At 57.6% G+C, this 16862-nt stretch overlaps 1 protein-coding gene across 6 annotated transcripts; it reads right to left on the bottom strand.

Moving 5' to 3' along the window:
• Window positions 1-27: 27 nt before the first annotated feature.
• Window positions 28-16308, bottom strand: FHOD1 (formin homology 2 domain containing 1). Of its 6 annotated transcripts, none has more exons than XM_079906410.1 (22): window positions 15971-16306; window positions 7881-7987; window positions 7464-7528; window positions 7069-7136; window positions 6886-6991; window positions 6715-6809; window positions 6335-6446; window positions 6155-6249; window positions 5913-6056; window positions 5648-5781; window positions 5348-5518; window positions 3774-3889; window positions 3094-3686; window positions 2604-2759; window positions 2215-2397; window positions 2010-2129; window positions 1759-1920; window positions 1241-1431; window positions 954-1146; window positions 707-872; window positions 432-632; window positions 28-358 (listed from the first exon to the last, which is right to left on the bottom strand). In XM_079906410.1, the coding sequence occupies exons 1-22, from the start codon at window positions 16169-16171 to the stop codon at window positions 276-278; spliced, it is 3462 nt and encodes a 1153-aa protein (XP_079762536.1). In that variant the 5' UTR covers window positions 16172-16306; the 3' UTR covers window positions 28-275. The 6 variants fall into 6 exon arrangements, with proteins under 6 accessions (XP_079762536.1, XP_079762537.1, XP_079762535.1 ...); XM_079906411.1 differs by having other exon boundaries at window positions 5348-5488; XM_079906409.1 differs by having other exon boundaries at window positions 5348-5566; window positions 15971-16305.
• Between the last annotated feature and the right edge of the window lie 554 nt (window positions 16309-16862).

The raw sequence follows: 16862 nt of genomic DNA, 5'->3' as shown, positions 1-16862 counted from the left end.
CTTTGAAAGAAGGAAAAGGCTCTTGGATTGGCTAGGAAAACTTTATTATGCTCCACGTGTCCAGGGAGCTCATACATGCACACGCACACTCACACAGGCACACACAGCTAATACTGCTCACGGCACTGGCCACGGACCATTCTCTCTTCTGAGAATGCACCCACTGGCCCTCGAGTAGAGAAGAGGCCCAGAATTGTGCTCTGGTCCCTCCTCACCATAGTCTCCTGCACTGCAGGCTGGGGCCCAGATAGATAGGTATCATGGAGGCAGCACCTTCACACTTCCAGGCCAGGACCCTTGCTCAGTCCTAGCGCCTGTACCAGGTCCTCTCCGAGCCCGCTCTTCAACGTCCGTCTCACTGCAAGGACAGAGCAGGGTTGGAGGGGGTTGATGGAGTTAAGGTGGGCAGTGGGTGTGTGGGGAATACTCACAAGACTTGCGGTTGCCACGGGAACGTTTGCGTTCCCGAGCAGCTGAGGCACGAGGACTGCTCTTGGTCACTGACTGCACCAGCAGGTCCATGATCTCATCTGAAGTGTCACTGGGTAAACTGGAGCCTGGAGGTTCTTCTGGGGGTACAGTGCAGGGCCCCACTGCTGTGGGCATGACTGGGGAGCTGCTCTGGACCATGCCTGAGGGAGCCAGATAGGGAGGTGAGGCCAAAGCAGCCCCAGAGCCCACTGCCCCCAGCAGCTGTAGGTCCCACCTCTGCTGCGGCGGCCATGTGTGGTGTCCTCGGGCTTGCTGGCCAGCAGACTCTTCATGCTGGCATGACTGTCGGCATCACCCTCTCCTGGCCCACTGCTCACAGCCACTGGGATAGATGGGTTGCTGGGGGTTTCCCCAGCCGCCACACCTGAGAACTTCTCTGTCTGGAGAGAGGAAAGGGGTGGGTTGGGAGTAGAGAAAGAAAACCATGGGGGTGGCAGTCAAGACCCAGAAGGGACACCCACCTCGGTGATCATGCGTCCCCGGGTCTTGTTGCGCTCACGGTACGTGGCCCGCTTCTGCTGCTGCTGCAGCACCCGGTCCCGGCAAGTCCGATACTCCAGTGCGAACTCCCGCAGCGTGTGGCAGAACTGCATGACGCGCGCCTCACGGGCTGTCTCCGCTGTGTACCCCAGGTACAGCAGGAAGGCGTGGAACCTAGCCAGGTTGGGGTGGGGAGGAGTGGTGAGTCCTGCTTGGGGTTTGAGGGATGGTGGTAGCAGTCCTACCTCTCTCTGGCCCACGCCCCCACCTGTTGCAGACACGGCGGTGCACGACCCTCAGCATGGCAACACGGCGGGTACAGTGGGCCAGGAAGTGGGTGAGGCGGGCACGCAGGGCTGGAGCCAGCTCGTGCTTGGACAAGCTCCGTAGGCTCTCTTCGGCTGCCCGGCTCCGGCGCTCCAGCTGCCCCAGGTTCTCAGTCAGCTGCTCGAAGTCCACCTGGAAAAGCAGGGAGTACACATGCTGTCCCCCCACAGAAAGACACCACCTGAGCTGCCTTTGTGCTGGGCTGACTAGCCTGGGCCCTGAGGACACAGCCGAGATCCGGCCCCTGCCCTCCAAAAGCTCACAGTCTGATGCAAGAGACAGACAAGTCCATTTGATGCAGTGGAGAACGGAGAAGGTTTCTTGGGATAAGTGGCAGCTAAACAGACCTAAAGACAGAGTAGGTGTAGCCATGCCAATAGAAGAAAGAGTTTCTGCCAGAGGACACAGCCCATGCGCATGCCTGTAGCCTAAGCAAGCCCTGGCCCAGCAGGTGCTGACCTTGGCACAGCGGATCAGGGCAGGAATTTCTGAGTAGAGGTCGGAGGAATCAGGCCGGGTCTGGAGCACCAGGGAGCAGAGATGATGCAGCAGTGACTGTCGGCGCACCGTGTCTTTCACCTCTGACACCTTCTCCAGGTAGCTCAGCTCAAAGCCGCTGCTCTGAAAGGACCCCGTCTGAGCCTGAGCCTGAGCCTGAGGCTGGCTGGCTCCAGAGCCCCGGGCCCCGACCTCATGTGCTCTCAGCTCACCTGGGAGCCGTTGAGGAAGTTGCCCACAGCCAGCAGGGTGGCCAGGATGCAGTGGAAGGTGGCATTTTGCACCAGCTGTTGCATGCCCACTTTCAGGTCAAACAGTGGCTCTGCAATTTCCTGGTGTGGGAGACCAGGGACTCAGACTACGTGGTCATCATGCTCACCTGTCCCCACTTCCTGTCCCATCCCATGACCCAGGTACCCGCTCCATGCTGTCATAATCCAGCTTGAAGGCCCAGAGTTGTAGGCGGGCAGCCAGGCCCCTGATGGAAGCGAGAGTCATCAGGAAGTTCTCGGCTGGGCCCAGGGGTATGTCAGGATTGGCCAGCTGGGCCTCCTCGATCTTCTGCCGCTCCTCCTCTGTGGGCATCATGGTCAGTAGCTTCTGAGAATGCACCCACCGGCCCACATAGGCCACTCAGTGCTGGCCTGAGGCCTCAGGTATTGGTCTTGACTCCTCCCTAGGTCGTCTGGGGCAGCCCCAGAATCTGGGGAAATGCCAAGCCCATGCCCACCACTGGAGGGACAGGAAATGCCCACTGACCAAAGGAGAGGGCCGGACTTGCTGCACCCTTAGCTGGGTATCCCTACCTCAATGCCATCCTTGCTGACAGCAAACTCATCAAAGTTGAGCAGGGCAGCCTTAATGACGTGCACAGGTGGCAGTGTGGTTAGGCCAATGTTGATGGCGTTGCTGCGCTTGGGGTCCAGCACGGTGGTCACTGTGCGGCGGCCCTCACCAGCTTTCTTTGAAATTGGGGGAAGGGCAGTGTAAGATTGGGAAAGGGTCTAACTGGGGCAACAATCTAAGAGGGCACACTAAGGCCCCACTCTGAATGGCTGAATGGTGGGATTACCCCACAACCAGGGATCTGGGATGTGTAAGACCTTGGGATGGGCTTAGACGCTAGTTAGGGTTGGGCTGAATCCTTATTGAAGGACCTCAGACAAGTCGCTACTCCTTTCTTTGCCTCGGTTTCCCCATGTGGGAAATGAGTGGCAGCCCCAGCAGTTCCGACGCTTGAGCTCTTATTGCCTCCCCTCTCCCCTAGGGTTACCTTGCAGACGAGGGCACGTTTACCTTGGAAGGCAGCACGTCCTTGGCACGGGACTCGAACAGGTGTTCTAGCCGGGCTGTATCCACCGAGACAGGCTCTAGTGAGGCCCACAGGGTGGGGCAGGGCCCAAAGCGGCTGCCAGAGCCTCCATGGACCCCAGCCAGCTTTAGCTCCCGCCAGAAGAGTTTTACTGTCTTCCTCTTGGTGGGAAGGGCTAGGCCATCAGGTGCTGAGGGGGGAAGAGCGGCAGCTGGGGGTGGTGGTGGGAAGGAGCTTTTGATGGGTGGGGGTGGTGGCGGCGGAGGAGGTGGGGGGCCTCCCGGGAGCGGGGGTGGCGGGGGCGGGACCCCTTTCCCCGCCTCCACAGACTCCGTGTTCAGCACGTCCTGGTCTTCATCCTCCCCCAGGTCTGAGAAGTCCAGGTCCCCAATGCAGAGGCTGGGTACGCTGGTAGGGATCTCCCGGATGGGCTCAGCCTTGGGGCTTGGTGGGGCCAATGGCTCCTTGGGCTCTGGCTCGAGGCTGTGCCGAGTACGGAGCAGGATTTGAGGGGCAGCGCTCTGGGGTGTTCCGGGTGCAGGGGCTGGTTCTGGGGAGCCCCGTAATTCTTGGGTGTCTAGAAAAATGGAAACAGCTGTCAGTGTCACGTCCTCTGTGGAGCAACAGGGCAACATGGGTGGATTCTGCCCACCCACCTGCTCACCTGGGTGTCCATCGATATCATCGTGCATGGCTCCAGCCAATGTCTCTGCCTGGCCCTGGGCCAGCGCAGCCTGCTTTTCTGTTTCTGCTGCTGCTACATTCTCCAGGAACCGGGCTCTGGGGGGAGGGACTTGTCAGTGAGGGTGTCTGACACACCCCAGCCCAGGGTGGTGCACATGCCTTAATGGGCCCCTGGGCACTGCCCCTAATTGCAGGCACACACAGACACACAGGGAACAGTCCATGCGCTGAGCAGACCCGGGACCTGCTCCCCCCCCCCCCCCGCCAAGGCCAGCCCCTGTTCAGTCTTCCACATCTGGGGAGGGTCACTACCAACCCAGTATTCCCAGGTCAACATACGGGGAAAGGTTCTACTTAACATCTAACTTGCAACCTTGCTGCTGTTCATGTTCACTGTTCTGATTCTAGACAAGGACCCTTAGAGCAGGGGGAGGGGATACCTGTCCCAATGGGCACACCAGGTTGTCCCTCCCTTGGCATGTCTAGCAGCTTCTGAGAGCTATGGCCTATGCCCAGAAAAGGGCCTGGTAAACGAAAGGCACTCAGTTTATGTTGAAGTCATAAAGGTGATCCCATCTCTTTTTTGGTCCCTCCAGCCTCTGTCGGCAGTCTCTGTCCTTCCCTTAGATGGAGGCTGCTCCTCCACTTCCGCACCACACAGCACCCTAGATCCCCTCCCAGCCCTAATCCTGGGCTTAGGACACAGGAGAATGGGCTCCAGGTTGGGAGTCCACGTCCTCATCACTGATCAAAGCTGTTAAGGTGTCAACTGTTAAAGCACTGGGACCTCTATGACCCCAGTGAACTGTTTCCTAGTGCTTAGTCCTTGGGTAACTGAGGACACATAAGTCTGGGAGAGTCCCCCAGCTCTGGCTGCATCAGGCACATGGGACCCCTGCTGGGGGAAGCAATGCTGAAGCCCTGAGCACATGGCAGGCCTGGCAGGCTGGCCTCTGTACTTACTCCAGCCTGGCCTGCCCAGTAGGGAACTGGGGGACAGATGGGCTCTCACGGGCCCTGGGTAGGGGGGAATGAGAGGAAGAAATGGTAATTGTGGTACGTGCTTCACCCCAAAGCCCAGTTGCTCACACCCACACAGAGCTGGGCAGTGATATCAGGGGTTCCTTCCCAGCCACAGTGGGAAGAGGAGGGAGAGGGGGAGGCATGATGTGAGGAAACTGGAAGTGGAGGGCAGAGACCGACATGACACAGGACAGGGTGCAGTAAAAGACAAAGACAGAGCAAAACAGGAGAGTCAGAGACAGTGACAGAGAAAGAAGAGGGTAGAGAGACAGATGACATTGACAAAACAGGCAGAATGCCAGAAAGAAGAGAAGCCGCAGGAGGAGGAGGTCCAGTCAGAGCCGAACCCCACCCCCCGGCAGTCACTTACCAAACAGGAGCAGTTTGGTGAAGTCTGGAAAGAAAGAGAAAGAAAGCACGCGTTTGGGCAGAGAAGTTTGGGCAGAGGAGGCGGAGGGCCCGTGGAGGGGCGCAGAGTGGAGGGACAGTTGGAGGAAAGACTCCCGGGACAGGCTCCATCTCCCTACTTACTTGTAGATGCTCCTCTCGCAGGAACTGTTGGGTGAGGGCGTCACGGAGATGGTAGGAAAGAGGCTCAAGGTGGTATGGAGGCCAGAGACAGGGCCCACGGCGCTGGAGGCGGGGCCTGTAGGTGGGGCGGGGCCTACGGGGCTGGAGGTGGGGCCGGTCGGCAAGGCAGGGCTGGCGGAGGAGGAGGTGGAGACTACTGGTGAGGCGGGGCCTGTGGAGCTGGAGATGTGGCCTGTCAGGAGGCAGGGCTCCTCCTGGCGGTTCCACCCCTCCGCCTCTGCCAAGGTAGTTCGTTCTTACCCAGGCTCCGGGGAGCGCACTTCTAGAGATCGGCGGATCCTCTTGCCCTCCTCTGAGGAAGGCTTTCGGCGGGTGATGCGCCGCCCACCTGTGACGGCTTCTTCCATGTCCCCATCCTCCAACCGCAGGGTGCTCTAGGAGAGTTGAGCCCAGATGGGAGCGACTGAGGCCCAAGTAGGTGGGGTGGGGCACTGGAGAACGGCCTCCCTCCCTCCCCTCCTCTCTCCTGCCTTCAGGCCCTGACAGCCCAGCCCGCCCAGCCCACCTCATAGAGCATAAGCTGGGCGCGCAGGTCGACGTCAGTGCCCGCGGTGCCCAAGTGGCGCTGGACCAGTGCCTCCATGCCCTGCTGCTCCAGTGCATCCGTCACGTCGTAGAAGGAGTCCTGATCCGGGAGCGCTGCCAGAGTCTGGAGGGTGGGGATAGGACGGCAAGGCTAAAGCTGATGGAGAGCAGAAGTCAAGAGCCTGAGGGGCCCAGAATGGCACCTGGCTCCCCCTATCCCACCTTGTTGATGAGGGTGACGGTGTACACCAGCAACTCGGGGTCAGCGCCATTCTTCTCCTCCAGGATGGACACCAAATTGGCCCATGGAAGAGCACCTGTCACCCAGATAGGGAGCAGTCATATGGGAACAAGTAGGAGAGAGGGCCCTGAGCAATGGAGGAGGGAGGGACAGTTTCTGACCCGTGGTGCTGGCCACAGAGTTGACTGCACGGATGAACAGTGGTGCGTTGCTCTCAGAGTACTCCACAAAGACCAGCAGCAGCTTCAGGGCTGTCTTCACCACCAAGCGGGACTGGGGGGAAGGGGTCACCATACATGAGTGGGGCTTGGGCCAGACCTGTGCTGGCTCCTGGTGGGGAGGGGGAAGGGCTCCTGGGGCTGGACCCAGAGAGGAGAGTCTAGGCAGAAAGAGCCATCTCTAGGCCCAGGTACTGAAGTGACTTTGAGGCTTAGAGGGGCCACAGACCCCCTCCATTCCAGACCACTTTGCAGAAGAGGAAACTGAGGCCCAGAGAGAGGCAGTGGGAAAAGGGTACATGGCTGGGTGGAGGGCCACTTACCAGGCTGGCACACAGTGTGTACAGCCACTGCACGGTCTCACTATGGGCCACCACCCCCAGCATCCCATCCACAAAAAGCATCAGCTGGCCTAGTGCTGGGGACACAGGGACAAGAAGAGGTCAGTAAGGGGTCACTGAAGGCAGGGGTCATGGGGGAGGGGTGAGGCTGACCTCGGAGGATGTAGCTCTGGTAGTTGTGGTCGGCAGCAGCGCCCACATGGATTAGGCAACTCAGCCCCTCTGAGTGCACGAATTCAGGCACCAGGTCTTTGTCCTCCTGCGGGCACCATGGGGGAGTTTAGTGGGGGGAGGTTCAGCCTGGATGCTCACCCCCAGCCCACCTCTGGGCCTCACCTGGAAGATCTGCTTTAGTGAGAAGAGGGAGCGGCGGAGCTCAGGGCCACTGGAGCCATACAACTTTTCTGCAAGAGGTAGGTGGGCATGGAAACCTCCAGGGGACACACCACAAGCCCCCCACCCCCTTCTACTGGGACACAACCACAACCCATCAAAGCATCTTCTAGTACTCTTGAACCCCCCACCTCCTCCTCCACTCCCTGACTCTGGGCAAGCCCGACCCGCAGTCTGGCAGCTGCCCTGGAAGAAGAGGTCAGGATAGGAATGGGAGGAGTCGCACATCCCATCTCCCATCTGCTCTGTCTGCTGTCCAGCACAGGCCTGAAAGAAACAGAGACAACCGGGGCAGCGGGGAGGGGAGGCACTCGACGCTGATATCCTCACACACTCACCTAAGATGGCATTGACTCTCAGAGAAAGCTGGGTCCGCAGGATCAGAGTAGGCTTCCGCCCTTTGCTGGAATCAAGTAGCCCAGTCAGCAGCTCCCAGCCCATTCCTCAGGGTCTCTCCACCCACACCAAGGCAGCCAAAACCTGGCCACAGCTCCTTTCTCCCCAGATGCTTCTCCAAGCCAAAGGGTTGTCCAGATAGGAGGGTTTGAAGAACACAGGCATCTCAGGTATGTAGGAGAGCCCCCACCCCGGTCCCAGGCAGCAGGTAACACTAGCCAGGCCTTGGGATTCCCCTGGCACAGTTCCCTGGGGTGGTAGGAGGAGACCCACAGCCCTGGCTAGAGATCAAGTGTCTTGGCTGCTGACACCTGAGCCAGCCCCTCCAGCATGGCCTTCCTGGCCCCATCAGCTCTGACCTGATCTCTTCAAAAAAGCCCTCCAGCATCTCCCGTTGCTCTTCTAGGGACAGCTCAGGGTCCAGGTAGTATCCAGACGGAGACACTTGCAGGGCACAGTCCTCTAGCTGGGGGCAAAGGGAACAGCTGTCAGGGCTGGGGAAGAGGTGGCAGGAGTACGTATGGAGACCCCATGACCTCCTACCTCCCACTCAGGGTGCTGGCAGAGGCACACCACAAGGGCCTGCAGTGCAGCCATGCATTCCTTCAGCAGTCATTTCTCATGGGCCTACTATGTGCAAAGCTCACGTGGCTCAAAGAGCTTTTCTCCTGCCTCATACCTACCCATTCTTTAGGTTTCAGATTAGATAATGCTTTTTTTTTTTTTTTTTTGCCACACCATGCGGCTTGTGGGATCTTAGTTCCCTGACCAGGGATACAACCCGCGCCCTTGGCAGTGAAAGCGTGGAGTCCTAACCACTGGACCGCCAGGGAATTCCCAGATAATGTTTTTTTGGAAAGCCTTCCTGGACTCCTCTAGCCAATGCTATGCAAATCCCTCCAGCCCTTGTGTGTACCCTCCTCTGAGGCCTTCCACACATCCTAGACACTAGTCTCCTTCCCCACTAACTGTGTGTTCTCTGGGTTCAGGCACCATGTCTGTCTTGTCCATGCAATATCTGCAGAGCCTATCACAGCACTTAGCACAAAGCAAGTGCTCCCTAAATGGTTGTTGAGCTACTGAACATGAATGAGGAAGGGGAATGGAGAGAAAATAGGAGGAAGTTCCTGCTTTCAAGGAAGTTCGCAGCTGTGAACATTCAACACCCAGGGAGAAAGTGTTAAGAATGCTGGGAGGTGCAAACCCAGCTGAGAGGGGGACGTGTGTCTCCCCGAGTTAAGATAGTGAGGAGAAGGGCTCCCAGTCCCTCCAAGCCTGAGGGTCTTTGCCCTGCCCCAAGTGGGCTACAGTCACCATGGTCCTAGCTGGACCTCAGAGACCTCCAAGAGGCCTATTAAACACCAGGTTTTAGGGTCTGACTCAGTCAGCCTACAGTGGGTCCCTGGAACCTGCACCGTAACAAGAAGTCAGGTGCTCCACCCATGAGTCTGCTGCCCATGTCTCCCACCCCCCTGAGCTGGCTTCCCACCATCATCATCATCATCATCATCACCACCACCACCACCACCACCATCACCACCACCAGGATGACTCTTGGACCCTTGAGAAGTGCCTGTAGAGAAGCCTAGTGAGGTGACTCTGGAGAGTCTGAGGGCAGCACCGTGCCACTCCCCGATGCCTACACCATGTAGCACAGTGCCAGTGTGCACGGCTCAGCAAAGTTCCCTTGACTTGAGTGGTGGTGCTTCTTGAGAGGCCCAGGGAAAGCCCACCTCTGGAGAGGCAGAGTGTCTTCTGGTCTCCATCTTACTGGGAAAGTCAACCCCAACATTTGTCCTGATGTTCTGTCAGCCCTGCCCTGCTCTGGACCCAGCCCAAGGACTTCCAGCTGCCCTTGGTCCCCTGGGGTTAAGGGAGTCCAGCTCCTGCCCCTACCCCGCCTCTGCTTAGTACCCCTGCTCATGCCTGAGAGCCTGAGTTCAGCCTGTAAGGCCCTTTGGTGACACCCACACCTCCCACTCCTTCCCACCCCCCCAGGCTCCTGCGTGGGACGTGGGACATAGGACAAACACTCCAGCCTGTTTTCTGTCCCACTTCCTGCTTGGCTGCCTGCCCTCCCTTGGGCAGGCCTGGCCTCTCTCCCCTCCCTGGGAGCAGAGTCATCTTCTCCAGGGCCTACTGGGAATGGGCCCTGAGATGGGGAAGCAAGGCCCCAGGGCTGGGGTCCTTTGTCCAGGGCCAGCTCAGCTGAGGGCAGCCCCACATTCCTCCTGATTCCTCTTCCCACATGGTGACTCAGCAGCCAACCACCGCCCACCCCCACCCCCCCAAGCCAGGCACAGTTACATCTCCTTCTGCCTTGGACTGGAGGACTCTGGGACCCTAGAGAAACATATTTCCCCCAAAGTCACAAACCCCCTCAGAGACCCCCCAAATCACACACATATAGAATAGCTCGTTCATTCAAATATTCACGAACCAGTCTGGTTTTAGGTGCTGAGGACATAGCAGGGAACAAGATACTGCCTCTGCCTTCCCTGTCTTCCAACCCCGCTGGGGAGGCAGGCAGGTCTGACTCAGAAAAAGGCCACAAATAAATGTAGAAGCACAACTGCCACGGGTGCTAAGAAAGGGGAGGGGTGGGGTGCTGTAAAGGTAAACACTGGAGGAGTGAGCAGATTCCACCTGAGAGTGGCTTACACACCCAAGAATACAGTCAGGCAGGGTATATATATGCTACTGGCCACGCACAGGTGAGAAGCACACCCACAGAAAGCTCAGATCCAGCAAGCACTCTTCCCCTCCTGCACGCACAGTTGCAGGCTCTAATTCCAAGCGAGCTGAGCGTGGCCCTCGCCTTCCAGAATACCTGCACCCATTTGGGGCACGGTCCTGAAGACTGAATGCTCTACCACCCCCAGCCTCCTCACATGAGCCCCTTTGGGCCACTGTGGTAGCAGTGGCTCCCTAGCCACTTCACCTGTCTTATCCTGCCAGGGCCCCATTTCTGGGGAGGAGGTCCAGAGGTAACAGCCAGCCCAAAGCCTCCGGGACAATGCCCCCCACTCTTAACTGTCTGTCCCGGGTGGAGATGGAGCGGGGAGCAGGGTCAGGCAAGCTCCAAGGAGCGGAGACTTCCTGCCAGCTGGGTGTTGCTTGTCCCTCACACCACTGGCCCCTTCCTGGAGTCACCCTCTTTTTAAAAAAATTTTTAAATTTTATTTTTTTTTTTACAGCAGGTTCGTATTAGTTATCTATTTTATACATATTAGTGTATATATGTCAATCCCAATCTCCCAATTCATCCCATCACCACCACCCCCTGCCACTTTCCCCCCTTGGTGTCCATACATTTGTTCTCTACATCTGTGTCTCAATTTCTTCCCTGCAAACTGGTTCATCTGTAGCTTTTTTCTAGGTTCCACATGTATGCGTTAACATGCGATATTTGTTTTTCTCTTTCTGACTTACTTCACTCTGTATGACAATCTCTAGATCCATCCTGGGGTCACCCTTCTGAGCGCTAAACCCCTGGGCCTTGTTTCTCACACCCTGGGACTGGGCCAGGCTGGCGTAAGCCCAAACCCTAGTCCCTGAGGACAGTACTTGGGGTCAGCACAGGGTCAGTGCAGGCCCACATGTTGGACTCCCTCCTGGCTCTTGTCTTCTACACTTCTCTGATGTTTGTCTTGGGGTGGAGTCTCTCCCTCATTCTTCCCAGGCTCAGCTCCTCGCTTCAGCCTCCAGCCCACTTTTCTCTATTTATTTGTTTATATTTATTGAGGTATAGTAGATTTACAATATTGTATAAGTTTCAGGCATACAACATAGTGATCCACAATTTTTAAAGATTATACTTGGGAATTCCCTGGCGGTCCGCGCTTTCACCGCCTGGACCCTGAGTTCTACCCCTGGTCGTCAGGGAACTAGGATCCCACAAGCTGCGCAGCATGGCCAAAAGAAAAAAAAAATTATACTCCATTTAAAATTGTTATAGGGCTTCCCTGGTGGTGCAGTGGTTGAGAATCTGCCTGCCAATGCAGGGGACACGGGTTCGAGCCCTGGTCTGGGAAGGTCCCACATGCCACAGGGCAACTAGGCCTGTGAGCCACAACTACTGAGCCTGTGCGTCTGGAGCCTGTGCTCCGCAACAAGAGAGGAAGCGACAGTGAAAGGCCCGCGCACCGCGATGAAGAGTGGACCCCGCTTGCCACAACTAGAGAAAGCCCTCGCATAGAAACGAAGACCCAACACAGCCAAAAAAACAAAACAAAAAACAAACAAACAAAAAAATAAAATAAAATAGTTATAAAATATTGGCTATATTCCTTGTGCTGTACAATATATCTTTGTAGCTTATTTATTTTATATATAGTAGCTTGTACCTCTTAATCTCCTACCCCTATCTTGCCCCAGCCCACTTTTCTCTTGATTCCTTGGGCTAGGCTTTTCTGGCAGCCCAAACCAACTTGTTACATATGGTTTTACAAGCTTAGGACACCATGTTGCCTACTACCCAATATTTTTCATAACAGTATAATGGAGTGAGAATGCCAGAGGCAAGGAAGATGGAGAAAAGTGCAGAATTACATGCTGAAGGACTCTTGTTTTAGGAAATAATTTGTTAACTACCTTTTTCTTCTCCTTTCCTAAAAATGTAAGACCCTGTGTTCTGATGACCCTCCTTCCCTTTTTTTTTTTTTTTTTTTTTTTGCGGTACGCGGGCCTCTCACTGTTGTGGCCTCTCCCGTTGCTCAGCGGCCATGGCTCATGGGCCCAGCTGCTCCGCGGCATGAGGGATCTTCCCGGACCGGGGCACAAACCCGTGTCCCCTGCATCGGCAGGCGGACTCTCAACCACTGCACCACCAGGGAAGCCCCCTCCTTCCCTTTTATCTTGGGTCTCCAACTGGACCTTGGCTTCCTGAATGAGATGACATGAATGGGTCTTGAGGAGGGAAGCCCACATTTGTTATGCCTCCTCTGTGTCACACACTGGGCTGCCTGGTTCCTTTGATTCTCCTGATAATCCTTTTACAGGTGAGGAAACCAAGGCTCAGAAATTCTGTGAATTTGCCCCAGGCTGAATGGAACCAGGGCTAACTGACCTAGATCCTGGGCCAATGGACTTTGGAAGTGCTCCAGGGAACCCTGCAGGGGAAGTGGAGTGAGGGCTGGAGACCGCCCCTCAGCTTTCTGAACTGTGCAAATACCCCAAACTGGTCCTCTTAGTTCCAGCAAGGGAACACAAATGAACACACACACATCATACACATTGGGGTAACAGTGCGTACTTCTGCCAGGACTAAGTTTGGGTCCCTTACCAGGCTGCAACCCAGAATGAACAGACTGGACATGCTGGCCCCAGGGAAAGATGGGAGGAGACCATGACTCATGCCCACATCACAATCTTCTATAGTCTCCCAAAGAGACCTCCACAACAAAAAAGGAAAGGGCTCAGTTCATCACCAGAGCACCCCATCTTACCCTTAAGAATTTTCTGGGACCCCTGCAGTTGGTCCCTGTCCCAGAAGGTCAGGTTCACACTTTAGCCCCTTTGTCACAACTGCTCCTTACGGATAAACTGAGGCTGGAGTAGGGATGGGCAAGGTCAGGAAACAAGTACCACCCCTGTTCCACTCTAATGTTTAGCAGCAGTTGGGGAAACAAAGTTGCTGGTAATGAACAGATTGCTAGGGCTATCTCTGCTGCTAGGAATAGGGGGCTCATCTGGCCTTTGCATGAGGGTCAGAGCAGTACCCAGGTCCCTCTGCCCAGAGCCCAGGGAGAAAGGAGTCTCTGCTATCCCAGATGTGGCAGGGCCTTTGGATATCAGGGAGGGGCTCGTAAGGCAGGCCCAGAAGGGCAAAGGGGTAGCACGGGAGAGTGGGACAGGGTAGCAGGGAGGGTGGGACTGGGCAGCTCTGGGTAAAACAATGAGGCAGGGCCAGAGGGCCAGGTTCTCCCCTGGGGCAGGGGCAGGTCCCTGGGCTCTGGCACAGAGGGGAGACAGATATTCCTGAGTTCCCCTGGGGACACCACACATGACCCAAGGCACTGCCAGAACACCCCCTATCCCACCCCCCAGGGCCAGGAGATGAGTCAGAAGCTGTGGCCAGGAGCTTCCTCCTAGACTGAGAGGAAATGAGCAAGGCCTTTTCAGACCCAAGAGCTTTGAAACATTTAAAAAGGAAGCCCCCAGGGGAACTCTATAGGCAAGCCACAGCCCAGTGGGGTGTGTGTGGGTGGAGCCACAGAGGGAAAGTGGGCTGGGCCTCTGTACATTCCCAGGGAAGGGGCAGGGTATGGGGGGATGATGGGCGTCAGTGGCCAGAATGGGAGGCAGAGGTCATTTGGCTGTGAACTGTTCTCCTGCTGGATAACTGTGCAGAGGATGAAACAGTGAGCACAGAACCCCTCCCTCTTATTTTGCTCTACAGCCTGGGATGGGGATGCCTGGGTTTCTGGGCCACCTCGTCCCTCTAGAGGGCTGTGGAGCAGGCCTGAGTCATGTCTGTGCCCCTGGGCCACCCACTTATAGGACTAGGGGAGGGACCAGCTGTTGACATTTCCTACAAGGAGGAGCCTTGCTCCCCCTCCTTCAGCTCTCTGATGTCCCTGCCCCTGCCCTACTCTCACCCTTCTTCCTCTGGCCTTCTATTCTGGGGCTGTGGTCACAGTTTATATTTGGGATGAGCACATCACAGTGCATCTGACCATTCCTGGCAGAGCTGCCAGCCCCAGGGAGTCCTGGCTCCAAGCACAGTGGTAACCCAGTGTGCAGGCCCCCATAGTCTGCCTGTGGGGGATATGGCAGTCCTCAGGCACACCAGGTGGTAGTTCTGAAAGTGGGGAGACCAGGAAGGACTGAGTTGGAGGGTACTTAACGCATTACCGTAGCTCTCAGCTAGGGAGCAGAGAACAGAGGGCAGAGCCCTGGTTGAAGGGGTGGTGGTGATGGGTCCCTAAATGAGGGGGAGAGGCAAGGGGTAATTCTGATCCTGTAGCTGACCTCCCAAACTTGCCCCTAATTGGGAAGAGGGGTGTTAGGGCTAAGTTCTGTCCTCGAGTCCGGGGTGGGAGGAATACTATGTTCTCTGTAGTGCTCCAGGCTTATTTCAGTACTAGGAGTTCCAGGAGCTTGGAGGCAGGAACCTGGCCTCAGTTCAGCACCCCTCTCTCCCCAGAGCCCATTGTGAATGGGAGGTGGCCTCTGGCTGGAGGTGCTTATTTTAGGTCCACTTCAGTTTGCCCCTTTGAACAGGGCAGGACAAGAAGGGGTCGCATCAAAACTCTGGAGAGGGCAATGTGCTATCTTCAATCTTTGTCCTTGAAAGCCTGGGCTTTGCTCATACGCCCCACTCCCCAGGCCAATAGTCTCAGCACTTCTCCCGCCCGCCCTCGGAGGCGGGGCAGGCCCGCAGCGCTAGGAATGTAAGCTGGGGGCCTGGCGCCTGGGGCACATTCCAGGGGAGACCCCAGGCCCGGGGGGCAAGTTTGCGCAACTCGGCGCCCAGCTAAGCCTGGGATCAGGGGAGGGCATCTCCACCAACTCTCTCTTCTCTTCCTCACCACTTGGTGCTGCCTGGCTGGCGGGGCACCCCGGGAGGTTGATTGTGTGCCTCCCAGAGTTCTGGCCCGGAAACCGGGTGCCTGCGAGTGCGCCGGAAAAGGCTGCCTGCGGGGGACTGAGCGCAGCGAGCAGGAGGGGAGGTAGGGCGGGCCATCTGGAAAAGGGCCTCTCCCGGCACTGTGCACGAGTCGGTTCTGGGGTGCAGGCAAACGAGGGCGGGCCGGCGGTTTAAAATTAGCCCGGCCCGCTCCCTCCCTTCCAGCTTCCCGGCCGGCGGCGGCAGCTGTACGAGATGGTGGGGGCGGTGACTCAAAGGGCTCTCCCACCAGTGCAGCCTCCCGCGCTCGGGGTGTCCCGGGCCAGGCCGCTTCCCGGGAACTCCCCTCAGCCCGTGAAGACTCTTCTCCACCGGCACTCCCCAGCCGGGCCTCACCAGGCAGGGACAACACTCCGTCCGGCTGGACCCAATCCAGCCTCTAGACACCTCCAGCGGCCCGCCCCGGGTCCGCCCTCCTCGTGGTCCCACCCCCACCTGACCTGAAGCAGGTGAAAGCTGTTCTATCCCCAGCTCCGTCTCCTAAGTCCGCTATCGCGCAAACACCCACGCCACCCTATCCAGACCAGTTAACCAGGCCGACTGGCAGCGAGCGGACCCCGAGCGCCTCCCCAGGTGGGCCTCATTTCGAGGGCCAGCCTGGGTGCCGCAGAGTACAAGCTCCCATCCTCCCTTCTTCAGCTTCCCTCAACTTGAGAGGCGTTCCCAACAAGCCGGGCAACGTGTACCTTGGGTCCCCAGCCCAAAACTTTCCCGGAGGAGCGCACCCGCTCCAGCCTCTCCTCGAGGGGCTCCCAAAGGCTTTCATGGCGCTGACCCTGAACCCTCGGTCGCCCCCAACCTTTCTCCGGCTCCCCTTACCTTGAGCGGCGCCCCCAGCAGGTGGTGCAGCGCGGGTATCTGCGCGCTCAGGGGCAGCGCCCCGTCCAGGCTGCAGGTGGGGGCCCGGCGCGGCTCCGGGAAGTTGGCACATGCGAAAGGGTCGGTGTCCTCTAGGTACTGCACCCGCACGGTCACCACTGATACCGGCTCCCCGTCCCCGCGGTCTTCCTGGCCGGCCATGGCTCCGCTAGTGGCTCGCTCAGTGCGCCTCCGGGCGGGTCCCGGCCGCGCCGCGGCGTCTCCTCAACTAGCTCGCAGTCTGGGCGGGACCGGGCCGGACGCCGAAGAAGAGGGGCGGAGCCAGGCGGAGGCGGGGCGGAGGAAGGGGGTGGAGCCAATAGTAGTCTCCGGAGGCTAGGGGTGGGCAACCGCTGCCGGTGGCGGAGACTGCAGCCAGCCACTCAGAGGGCGTGATCATGGTCCTGTTAGTTCACTGGCTAGTCTGGGGGAAAACCCGAGCTCGCGCGCCCCTCACCCACTTCGAGAGCGCGCGGAGCACGGGCAGGCTTTCTTTGGGCTTGGGGGCGGTGAGGCTGCGCTCTCTTTAGGGCAAGGTGGGGTGCAAGTTTCTTCGGATCGTGGCCCGTCAGGTCCCCCTCAGTTTAGGGGCGAGAAGGTCCTGATTCCTTCAGCTGAGGGATGAAGTGGATGGGCTTCCCTCATTTGGAGAAAGCAGGTAGATGGGTCCCTTTCAGTCTAGAGCAAGAAGTGAAAATAGATTACACTCAATTCGAAGGAAGAGGTGGGATCATTTACCTTTAGTTGGAGGAAAAAGAGGTAAGGGTGCCCCTAATTCTGGGAAAAGAATGGGATGACTCAGTTTGGCGGCGAGGTAGAACGTTACCCTCAATTTTAGGGAAGACGGGGATGG

Source organism: Stenella coeruleoalba (assembly GCF_951394435.1).
Source record: "Stenella coeruleoalba genome assembly, chromosome: 20".
Lineage (NCBI taxonomy): Eukaryota > Metazoa > Chordata > Mammalia > Artiodactyla > Delphinidae > Stenella > Stenella coeruleoalba.
This window is presented reverse-complemented; position numbering and strand designations above follow the sequence as displayed.